General features: G+C 42.1%; 1 protein-coding gene across 4 annotated transcripts in view; it reads left to right on the top strand.

Moving 5' to 3' along the window:
- Window positions 1-12,178, top strand: part of fgfr3 (fibroblast growth factor receptor 3) — a 66,846-nt gene that overhangs the window by 37,396 nt on the left and 17,272 nt on the right. For all 4 annotated transcript variants that reach the window (XM_080870666.1, XM_080870665.1, XM_080870664.1 and 1 more), the window contains exons 6-7: window positions 6,608-6,731; window positions 6,893-7,083. In XM_080870666.1, the coding sequence (XP_080726792.1) occupies window positions 6,608-6,731; window positions 6,893-7,083 (315 nt within the window). The remainder of the gene's footprint in view (window positions 1-6,607; window positions 6,732-6,892; window positions 7,084-12,178) is intronic.

The raw sequence follows: 12,178 nt of genomic DNA, 5'->3' as shown, positions 1-12,178 counted from the left end.
TTCAACATCTGCTCCCAGCAGACCAACAGCAGTTGTCTCCCTCTCTCTGTCCCCACTCTGACACACACACAGATTCACACACACCTGCCACCAGTCCTCAGGACGCTCCAACTTTGACTGGAGTGGTTCCCTGACAGCAACTTTTAGCATGTGTAGTACACATGAAGATTAATGGATGAGAAATTTTGTTGTTAGCAGCAAATTAATCCCAAACTGAGCGCTCAGAGCACTTAGATGTTTAATCCAACTGTTCAACAAATCTCTGAGTTCTCCAAATCCCAGAGTTGTTCTGTACTCACCAGTGTCCAGTTAAAGAGCACAGCGGAGGTGTTTTTAGCATTAAGGTCTGGTCTTAATGTCAGCGCCATCTTTGTATTTTCCTCACACAAACTCAGCCTATGCAGTGTGTATAGCTTGGTGTGTTTGCCCCTGAAGCAGCAGTAACCATTTTGTACACCTTTATGCTTTAATACATGCTCCTATGGGATGCTCCATGTATAGTTAGAGGTCGATATGTATAGCTGCCTCTTCATACTAAGCCTTTACGAAGTATGTAAAGTCACATTGACCTCGGGCTGGCTTTATTTGAGTGTGAGCTGTGACACTAACAAGTCATTAACACTAATTCCTGTACATGCTCTGCTCTGTGTAGCTTGAGCAAAACAACCACTGCTGTGGGTTTAATTGTATCTGTGGCCACTTGTACTCTAAGGATAAAATGATCCAGTGGAATGGGACGTTGTAGTTGCAGTACAAGCGTAGGGACTGAATAGGTTCTAGTAGTGGCTTGGCCATTTCTGCACACTATGGCCTCAGTTATTTCACTGTTATAAATGGTTAGCATTAGCACACGTAAGAGCACGTCCTGTGATTATTAAGACATTCCTCTACGTGTCTTTATCAAGACGTTTTCACACGCTCCCCTCGTCCCTCCCTTCTTTCCCAGAGATGCTTCGAAATCCATTTAGCTAATCACCATGTGACCACTGTTGGCCTTAAGGGAGGTGAACAGAGAGGTCATCCTCTATAAAATCACAGTGCCGGGTGACAGACAAGTCTGTGACCCAGCTACGTTTCAGTGAGGTCAAGGGTGACAGCTTCAGTCCATCTCAATGCCAAGAACTGCTGCTCGTCATGTTATTCTGCTACTATGCACGCCACAAATAACGCCCTTCTTCAAATGCAGACCAAGAAATTTCCATAATGGCTTAATTTGCACTAAAAGATATTAACACTGAAAATCTAGTCACATTATCCTCGGTTAAGTTGATTGATGTGCCTGATAGTATCTAATATAATTTAATTTGCCTTTTTTTTGTTCCTGCCATATGCTTGAAGTTGTTAGTCCACAAACTACTTTTATGCTTTATTCCTTAATCCTCCATCTCTTATTTTTTTGTCATTTTAGACACAGTAACTAATGCCGGTCATGTTAAACATGATCTATTGAGGATACTTCTTTTCTCAAAAAAGTCTAAACTTGTAGCACAAAATGATATTTACAGGTAATAGTCATTAGTCTTTCAAACTAACAGCTAAAGTTTGAATAATAGTTGTGTTAATAGAAATATATTGGTTCATCTTAGTGGGCTGGGGGTGGTTAGGGGGGTCTCGGAGTCCTGACAGCCTGACAATGGCCTCTTAAAGACTCTATTCCTCCAACAGGTCGTCAAGGTGAAGTCGCTTCCTCCAGCATCTATACTGAAATGACAAGATCATTTTTGATGTGACAGCCATGGTTAACTTTGGCTGAACGAATTGGCTTCGGATGGGGGGATGAAACGACTCTGTCGCATATATCTCAGGGCTTGGAGTGTGCTGGTTGGGGACTGACTTGCTAACTGATCCATGCTGACGGGCACAGTGGAGTCCACTCCATGTAAGCGCTGCCCACCAGCCAGTTTGTCATTTTCTCTTGAGTGCCTTCAGATCTGCGGACGTGTGAGAGAAAGGCACTGACTGAGTGGACCATTAGGGTCCATTAGCCACCTACAGAAAATACGTCCTGTCTTCACGCCAGAGTGCTTGAAAACAGCCTTTCCGAGGATGCACTACGTTCACCTTTGTTGCTTAAAGACTTCCGCTTTAACAGAGGGTTTGACAATCGCTCTTTTCTTTTGCAAATATGCACACGTCTAAACTAGTCTCCGGTTTTACTTTTCTTTTGAAGAATTTATTGAAATGTAGGGGGGAAAGTGGCACATTGACTCTTTTGTCGATCACCATCAAAACTCTCATATTTTAAATACAATTAAGATGTTGACATTGAGCATTTATCCTGAAGGTATCTCAAAGCAAAACAGCTTACGTCTATTTTCAGTGGTTACAATGTAATCAGGGATAAAAGTGCTCTCTTGAGATTAAGGGTATCTTTTACAGGAGGCTGAAGTAAAATGATGGCAGAGATAATGTCATCTCTGTGGTAAAGAGATTCAAAGGTGTTATTGTAGGGTCTTTATCTTACATGAAGTGCCTTGAGGCAACTGTTGTTGTGATTGGGCGCTATAAAAATTAACTGAATTGAATTTCAGAACAGGCAAGAAAACAAATGGCAGAAAGCAGGATTGTATTAATATTCCACCCATTTTGAAGCATTTTTTCTGGCCACACAACACTTTTTTTTTTATTAGATCAATGGATTTTATACTTTATTTTGCATAACTAAACTTTTTAAAGCTCTTTCTAGATTTTTTATTTTATTTTATTTTTTGTAGGTCAAGCTGCATTTACCAGCTGCTGACAACGGTATTATCAGACAGTCTGGCTTTCAGTGTTAATGTCTTTCACATGCTTTCCATTCTGGAAGGTAATGTATTTCTGGGGGAAAATGCTGACTACAACAAAGGGATTGTTTAATTTACAGAAGAGGATCAGCAGAATGATCCGTGTGTTAGCAGCTCCAGTGTCAGTATTTGATAGTCTAACCCTACAGGCCTGTATATTTGTACACTGACACCTTTTTCCCCATGCAAGCTGGAGGCTGTTTCAGATATTCGCTTAAAATCTTGCAAGCACTTTACAATTCTGTTGAAATGCAACCGAGAGAGCTAAGCGGTGCATTAGCTGAAAACTAAAGGAAACTAAATAGGATGTGTGGCTCATTTATAAAATGGAAAATAAAATTCCAGCAGTGCGATGTGCCGGAGCATTATTCGCCTTTCCAGACAACTGCGGCGCTCCTTATTGTGAAGGCCAAGCCCTAAAGGTTAAAGTTCAGCCGTCTATTGAGCCATCAGATGGACGTGGCAAGAGATGGGCGTGTTGTCAACCCATTGAGCCAGCCCGAGCCTTCGACAGACAAAGTCATCGCCGTTGTATGATGCCACATATGGCGGATGGGATTTTGTTGTGCTCATGCTAAACTTCGGCAGCACAAGCGAGGCTAAAGCTGACAATGTAATTATTGTGTTTCATTCCTTCCAGGTCGCTCAGCACTTAACTGATTTTTCATTCCCTGTTTTGACAGCTTTCCAAGACGGGGCTCTTAAACTGGCTCCACACTGTTGCTTTTTAAGACTTTAAGCACTTTAAATCCTTGTTTTTTCCACTCCGGATTTTAACACAGCCTGGATTGTGAGTCTCAGTAGGCCACGCAGGAATTTCTACACATTGCAAGATTATTTTTGGACTCCTTTTTTTAATTTTAGACCAGCCGCACGTCTTTTTCCCCTCTCGGTCATTTTAATCAAACACATCGCAGATATCAAAAGATAGATGATCCAATTTTTTGTTGTTTTTTTTACTCATATACTTCCATTTTTACAGCCTTCTGCTGTCTTGCAAAGCTAAACTTTACCAGCTTTAATAGCAACCCCCTTAGGGCTGCATCTCTCTGTTTCTACCTTCTCTATGGGTCAAATTAGACGGTAGCGCAGATCCGGGCCACTGGTCCGCTCTGACACACTCATAAATTCTGGTAACTGGCCCCGCTGGTTCTGACAGAAGCTATTTTGTGAGGTGAAGACGGAGAGTTTGGACTATAAAGGGAAAAGAGCTTCCTGTGTTTTCTCAGACAACTAATACACTGCAAAAAATGTCAGCATCTTTGCCAGTCTCTCAAGCTCGCTCAGAGTCCAGAATTTGATGAAAAGACGTGAGAGAATCTGCCCATTGGATGAGGGAACTGAAGTGTTTTCGATGGCAATCCCGGTGAAGCAAAAGGAAATGCCTTGAAAGGCAGTTTACTTTGTCCCAAAATATTTCAGAGAAAAAATTAACACAGAATACAAATTTCAAGTTGTTTCTCTGTCCTTCTCAGACTCCTGAAAAGCTGGTAATGTCTCTTTCAAAGTGCACTTTTTGCAGTGTAAAACTGCCTGTCCATTCCCATGGCATGCTCTGTGCGCTCCGTACATCCACAGCCAAAGCCTTAAAACCTTTAAAGCCTTGTATGACTCTAATGTAAGCTGCTTAATAATTTAATTCTGGTTGGAATCTGGCATGATTGGAATGGATAGGATTATCACATTTGGGGACTAATGCTACGAGTTCAACAGGGGTTAGCCAGTGTAACATGGTAATAAAAGCCAGTGATGTGTGTTTAGAAAATAATGAAAAGTGCCAGGAGGAATTAAAGTAGAATGGCACTCAAAGTTAATTATTACCGCAGACAAGAAGTTCGGTTTCAGTAGCCACGATATTAGTGGCAGTTAACACTTTAAAACCGAGTGCGTGTATCAGACACAGATGTCTCGGGCTAGGTGTGAAATCAGAATCTGCAATGTAACAGCAGCTGTCGTATAAATGTAGTTGCGCAAAAGCTCCATCTGAACTGAAAGTTTGCAAAGAGTTACAAAGCAAAGAAGTCATGCTTTGGATCGCTCTCTTTCTGTATCTCCTGGTGGTCTTGCCCACTACTGAGCTTGAACTTGTTCTCATATTTTACCACCTTTTCGGTTCCCCCTGCATGTGTCGCCTGTTTTCTGGGGGGTTTTTATCCCTTCACTCCCCTCTCAGCTCAGCTCAATCCCAGCCACCACAGCACAAGGCGTCACTCAGCTGCTCATGAGAGCAGCCATTGACTTCGGTTTGACTCCTGTCTCTGAGAGGGGTAGACGGGGTGGAGCCAGCCCTTCTGAAGAACCATTTGCCAGCGTCGAGCGAGCCTATGTTACCACGCAACTGCAAAAAGCACACACAGGCATAATATTTACACTGTTACATTATTTTCCGTATACGCCTCCAAGAGTGGGAGTCAAGAAGTGTATACTGTAAGACAGACAGAGGAGAAGAAGAAGTAGGGAGGAGAATTTGATCCTCGGCATACAAATATATATATATATATATACATATATATATATATATACATATATATATACACATATACATATACATATACATATATATATATATATATATATATATATATATATATATATATATATATATATATATATATATACCTTCTGTGAATGGCTAGCTGGCCACCAAAATGTGTGGGGTTAAATGTTTACAAAAACATTAAACCTTCTCTGGGTCGGCACATTTTCCTTTGCGGGTGATGTTAAGTGTTCCACCCTGAAAAGCCTCCTTGTTGACATCACTCACTCCCGTCGTTAGTAATTCTGACCTCTCGCGGAGGAGTTCACTCTGCTCCTGTCTCGCAGCGCTAAGCGCCACACGTTTCCACTTAAACCGTGGAGGTCATTCCTCTCGGCCCGTGGAGACTCTGCTTATCGATGCGTGGCGGGTTCTGTCTTCGCGCCTCGCGGTGCCGGACCACTCGTACGTTCGCTCTCCCATCCGATAGACTTCTGAATCTGTCAAGTTAGTATCTGTCTGCTGCTGCCATCCAGCCACACCTGGTTTGAATTACTACACACAATTCAACACTCGGGTCTCCGGGGATGGCTTGCTCCTGAGTGGCACAGTGGAACCACTTTCAGAGGTGCAAAAGAAGAAAAAAAATCCTTCTGCCCTCACTGCAGGCGGAGAGAAGAAAATACTTCTCTGCTATTTGAAAATGTCATATTTCATCAAGTCATGATTCCAGTTAGTTTAACTGGTTTCTCAAACATATGGCGTGTGCTGCGTTCTTTTTCTTGAAAAGGCCGTTCCTTGTGATTTATTCAAAGCGATACCTGATGGCACCACTCTCTGCAGCTTCCCTGGCCGCTGCGGGCACGCGGAATAATTTCCCATTAAGACGTTTACACCACGTCAAAATATTGCGTTCTGCTAATCACATCTGTTCTGCATCAAGCGGGATGCAATTAATAAAAAGAGGTTACAGTTGTGTTGTCGTTTGAAATGTTTGTTCAAAAGGGTTTGCACCTCAGTAAACATGCACTGCACAAAGGCCTCTCCTGTTTACCGAGCGGTGCGCTCTGTGATGTTTTATACCAAAGGATATCAAAGGAGGGAATAGCTCTGACAGTAGAGAGGACGCTTCTATAGCAATAGCTGATATTTATTGGAGCAATTTCTCTATGGTGACCGTCTTATTAAACGTAGGAATATACTAAATGGGTATTTGTGTGTTGCTCTCTTGAAAATATGAAAGCAAATTCTCCCAAAGACTTCTGCACCCTTGTCATTTTTTATGACATATACTAAATATTCTCTCCTCTCTCATCTCCGTCGTCCCTCCACCCCATCCAACCCCAAGCTGAGACACCAGCAGTGGAGTCTGGTGATGGAGAGCGCCGTGCCGTCAGACCGGGGAAACTACACCTGCGTTGTGCAAAACAAATATGGCTCCATCAGCCACACCTACCAGCTCGACGTGCTCGGTGAATGTCTTTTCTCTTCTGCTGTTTTAACAACACATAACTTAACACACAGCAATTATAAAAGAGCTTATTTTTAGCTGTACCTTAAGTCTAAATTTCCTGCAGCATATTATTGCCACAAATGAGTTGTGGTAATGACTCTATAATTTCTTTTTCCTCAGAGCGTTCACCTCACAGGCCCATCCTCCAGGCTGGTCTGCCAGCTAATCAGACGGTGGTGGTGGGCAGCAATGTGGAGTTTCATTGTAAGGTTTACAGCGACGCCCAGCCTCACATCCAGTGGCTCAAACACATTGAGGTGAACGGCAGTCGCCTTGGCCCCGACGGTGTTCCCTACGTCAACGTGCTGAAGGTGGGTCTGTAGCTCAGAGCTCTTTGTTTTACATCTGTAATGAGCCTGAGTCTCACTGCCTGGAGTCGATCTCAGTCTGCGATAATTCTACTCATAATTAATCTCTCCTAATAGTTCTGTTTAATGAGCTTTTACAGTAGGTGGGTCTGTGGGGCCCACAGGCTGTTTTCGCTGCAGCCTGAACCCGAAGAGCTCATTCCTCAAACACCATACCTTCATTATGGGGAAAAAACACACACCTGCATTTTGCGACATACCACACCATATAAAAATGGATTCTCATAAACCTAATAATAGCCCTGTAAATAATTTTCTCCACTTAACCACGGCACCTGCACTGCTTCAGTTTATTCTAATGCTGGCCTGAGCAGTGTGGTTCCATACTGGTGATGATGGAGCCAGTTCACTTATAATTACAGTGTTTTATTTTCTTTCTCCTTTTTCTTATTTGTTCCTTTTTCTTTTTTTCTACTCATTTATGTCATGATGAAACAGTAAGAGGATATCATTTTTAAGATTGTCTCAGACACACAGCTCTGGCTGTCAGCACAGACGTTCTAATTCAATTCAATTTCAAATCAGTTTTACTTGTTAAGGTCCAAATCGTAACCGTTGTCACCTCAGATCACTTTATATCGTAAGGTAAAGGCCTTACAATAACACAGAAAAAACCTAAACAATGAGATGATCCCCCCGTTAGCAAACACTTGGTGACAGTGGGAAGGAAAAACTCCATTTTAACAGGAAGAATCCTCCAGCAGAAGCAGGCTGAGGGAGGGGCAAGGGGAATGGTTGGGGGGTGAGCACCTATACTAACTTAGTGCAGGATTGTACCCAGTGATTGCGCATTGTGTCTCTTCCACCACTCTAAATGTATTCATGTTTCTTTAATAGGCTAACAGCAATTAATCATGCTTAACCAGCATTTCCACAAGCCAATCAGTCGAGTGCCGCTTACTGGTTACATTCGATTTGAATAAAATATGTTAGGAGGAAGTGCACGAAATAGGCAATAGCTGCATTTGCAGAGAAATATTTGTTATTGTTGAGATAAATGTCATGGTTTATCCAAATATCAGCTGTTGGTATTTCAGTCTCATTGCAAATCCCAGATTTGTTTATTTAACCACTGGAAAGGAGATTGCCAAGGCAGTCATGTTTGCATTGTTTGATTCAGTAAGTGACAGACTGACAATCACAACAACGAAAAGGTTTTCTTTGTCAGATTTCCTAAAATCTATATTTGGTTACAGCATTATAGAGAAGAAGAGATACTTGACTTTTTTTTTATTGCGCTTTATTTCGTATTGAGTCAAACCGTAATTCAACTAAAGAATGTCAGAAAAACAAAATACATGAATAAAGTGAATCAAAAATCCACCCTAAAGGTTATAAGTCTGATCAGTCAAGGTGGCCCTACGTGTTTACTTGCTTGGGAAAGAACTATTTAATTATAAATCGAGCTGGAAAATGATGTATACGTGACTTGCATTTTCAGATGTCCCTGTAGATTAATCACAACTTTTCTGAGCTATTCAGCGTAGCCCGTCTTCAGTTTTTGTCCTTGCCCTGATGAAGCATCTTTTAGTTTTTAAAAAGATATTTTAATCGCATACTTCCTCATGAAGTATTAGGAAAGTGTAGATAGGATTGTCCTCAATCAATCGAAGAGAGGGCAACAACCTTAAACCCACTTCGAGGCGTGTTTTTAGATCTGGGGTCTAGAAAGGAAGACTCCCATCCACATCGCAAAACCCGAGAGGGCTTAGCTGTCTCATTTTGACCGCCCCCCCTCCTTTTTTTCTTTTTTCTGCCTCTGGAGAGAGAAAGAGGAGAGGGTGAATAAAACAAACATCTGGTTTGGACTAAGTTAACTGCTGTGGTGGCGGCAACGCAGGGAGAGAGGCAGGCTCTGCTAACCGCCACTGCCGTCAGATGTGCTGCGTCGCGTGGTTTGAGGAGGAGGAGGAGGAGAGAGGAAAAAGGGAAGAGGCAACCAAAAAAGCCATGGAAAAAATTAGTGGAGGAACACGAGGAAGGGCAAAGTCAGCAGGGAGAGGGAGAGAATGTGTGACAGATTGGTGGGCAAAGATGAAGAGCGAGGGCGAGAACGAGTGGCTGGGGTGTCAGAAAAGCAGCGAGACGGGCGGGAGGAGGGGACGAAGGAAATAAGATGCAAACGTGAAACAAGAAGAGCAAGAGATAGAAGCTGAACAAAGCGCATGGAGAAATGTCACAGTGTTAGCTTTTCACATATGAAAGTAACTGTCCAGGTACAAGAGTGCTCTCAGGTTGCAAATAGATTATTTTGGAGCTGAAGCCTTTAGATGATAACCTTCCTGAGTTGAAGAGATGCTCAAGGCCTGAGTTTCTAATCTTCTAACACATTATTAGAATTATTATTAAAATTTTTAAATATCTTCACACTATGAGTCGTGAGCTTGAAGGTCTGGGTTACTCCATCTTGACATTAAAGTTTCATTGACTTTTAATGTCAAGTCATTTAAATAAATAAATGAATACCTTCACTTGTTACATGAGACGCTCTCCTATCCGCACGTTCAATATGAGGCTATATGAGCCTGGTAGTTTAGCGAGGTGTCCTAGGTGCTCACTCATTTAATGTTGAAATGTCACTTTAAATCTGCTGGATTCACAGTTATTTTATGACTTATTAAAACACTGACTGTGCCGAAGCCTTTTACATCAATGTAGTGTCATTTAATTTATGCTTGAGCTGAAACACGTGGGTCGTTTGTGGATAAGAGATATGGTTGTGGGTGCAGTATGTTGTCTTCGTAACTTCACGACTTCAAACACAAGATCAGCATATAAAGTGTCCAGCAAATCTTTAGAAATGTACGTCTGAGAAGGTGGAGTAAAATAGAAAGCAAAAGGACTGAGAGAGTGAGAGTAAGACAGAGCGAAAGAGGAGGAGAAAGAGAGAGGCCAACAAAAAGAGAGAGAAAGAGGGGGGAAAGCAAGCCTGTCAGCCCAGACTGCGGCTCCACGCTCTATTTTCGACTACCGCATAATTGAAACAGTATTTACTGAGATTTGTGTGTGCCTCCCTCTCTCTCTGTCACTCTCAGTCTCTCTCTCTAGGCCCACCACAGTTCACTCAGACATGATATGCTCTCTCGTGTGTGGCATATACTGTAGAAGTTAAATACAGCTTAGGGTGAGACGAGGGGGTCAAAAAAAGAATTTTTCTTTTCTTTTTTTTGAGAAATGCCTGAATCGTTCTTTTGATGCCTGGAAAAAGAGTTAACGATGAGTGACTCGCCCCGCACGGGGGAGGGAGAAGGACACGTCTGGAGCCAAGCCGTGGATGTTCATTAAGCAACTATAAAACATGATGTTTTCTCCTTTATGCGCCGGGCCCGTTTAATAATTTAGCAGCAGTTTCTCTGCGAGCGAAGCACCCAGTCAGATCGTGAGTGTTTACACTCACAGGTTTACACCCTTATAGGACTGACATACTGTAATGCCTTTAAACTAGCAACAGACAGCGCGGATTGGTGCGAGTCTGCAATGTATGGTTCGTGTGTGTTCCTGTTGTTGTGTGTTTATGATCTTACAGGTTTGACATGTTGCTTTTAATCAACAAAACTGACAGAATGACACTATGCCTCACTGTATCACTCTCACGTCATGTTAGCATAGCTTAGCATAAATCTGTAAACAACTGGAAAGTCATAGCCTGGCTGTCTCTGTTTTTTTTTTACAACAGCAGCTTATAAAGAGGATTTATTCATCATGCTTTTCATTATTTTCTATCACATATATACTGTTACAATAGTGGACTAAATGATGAGGATGATAAGACTTCTTTAAATGTTCAGTTTGAGGCAGTTTTTTCCACTGATGGCTCTCTGTGATGTATGAAAACACACGGATCGGCCAATCAGAAGAAAGTTTGCCTTAAAGGGAGAGAAGCTGGATCGTTTTTGAGCTGTGAAGCACGTATAGCTATGTGGAGATAAGAATGAGCGTAAGAGGTCTCCTTTGTTCACAATAAACAATGAAACTAAGCTAATAACACAAAAAAATGTTGTAAATGTAAAAACCAATGTGCAGTGCTTCTTTTAGATGTGTGTGTAGTATGTAGGTTTGCATGTTGTTACTATGTGTTTTTGCAGGAGCTGTGAAGGCCTCACTCTGCCTTTCAATTTTCCCTTTACAGAGTGTTGTCAGTAAACACATTGAGACCCACAGTAAGTTGAAACTGTCCAACGTGACAGAGAAAGATGCCGGGAAGTACTGGTGTCGTGCTTCAAACTTTGTAGGAAAGTCAGAAAACGCTTTCTGGCTTAACATATACAAACCAGGTAAATTCTGAACTCTGGGCGAGAACCGTCGTCACCACATTTGATCTGCTGTGCCTCTTCCTCTCTGCAATGTTCCTCTTGGTTGTGGGTTTTGACTGGCTCGCTGGCTTGCTGACACCTATACACATTCATCAGTGAGGTTTGAGTTCTAATGCTCGCATTTAGTTAGCTAATGGCCATCATCTATTTTAGCTCCACTTTGTCTTCCTTCCCGGTCGATAAGAGAAAGACAATATTGCGCCATTAATTAATGCAAAAACTTCAAAAGTCTCTCACACACACACACACACACACACACACACACACACACACACACACACACACAGATTAAAGCCCACATAAAACCTTTACTGACCAAAGCGTACCCGTACACAAACAAGCCAGTATTGATTTCTCTGGGAGAGCATCCTCCTGCTATATTAATGTGCTTTTATATGAGAGCATGCAGCAGGCGTCTGGATGTCAGTGTTCATTACTGAGGCACGGGGAATAAGTCCTCCACCTCAGCCTTTACTAAGCCACATCCAGCACTGCCTTTGAATCAAACTAACCTAGCGGTCATCACACCAAATGATATTTGAAGAAAGAAAAATCGCAACTGCAGTGATGCACTTTTTAGGCTGGGCTTTGGTGCTTAAAAAAAAAGTTGTAGTTGATGATACTCTTGATATTTACAAAAAGTGCACAGTGACAAGATGGCGTGTAAGAGGTGGGAACTCAGACCCTGTTGTATTTCTGTGAGTTCCTTTCTCAAGGCACAAACT

The sequence above is a fragment of the Rhamphochromis sp. 'chilingali' genome, assembly GCF_963969265.1.
Source record: "Rhamphochromis sp. 'chilingali' genome assembly, chromosome: 21".
Classification (NCBI taxonomy): domain Eukaryota; kingdom Metazoa; phylum Chordata; class Actinopteri; order Cichliformes; family Cichlidae; genus Rhamphochromis; species Rhamphochromis sp. 'chilingali'.
This window is presented reverse-complemented; position numbering and strand designations above follow the sequence as displayed.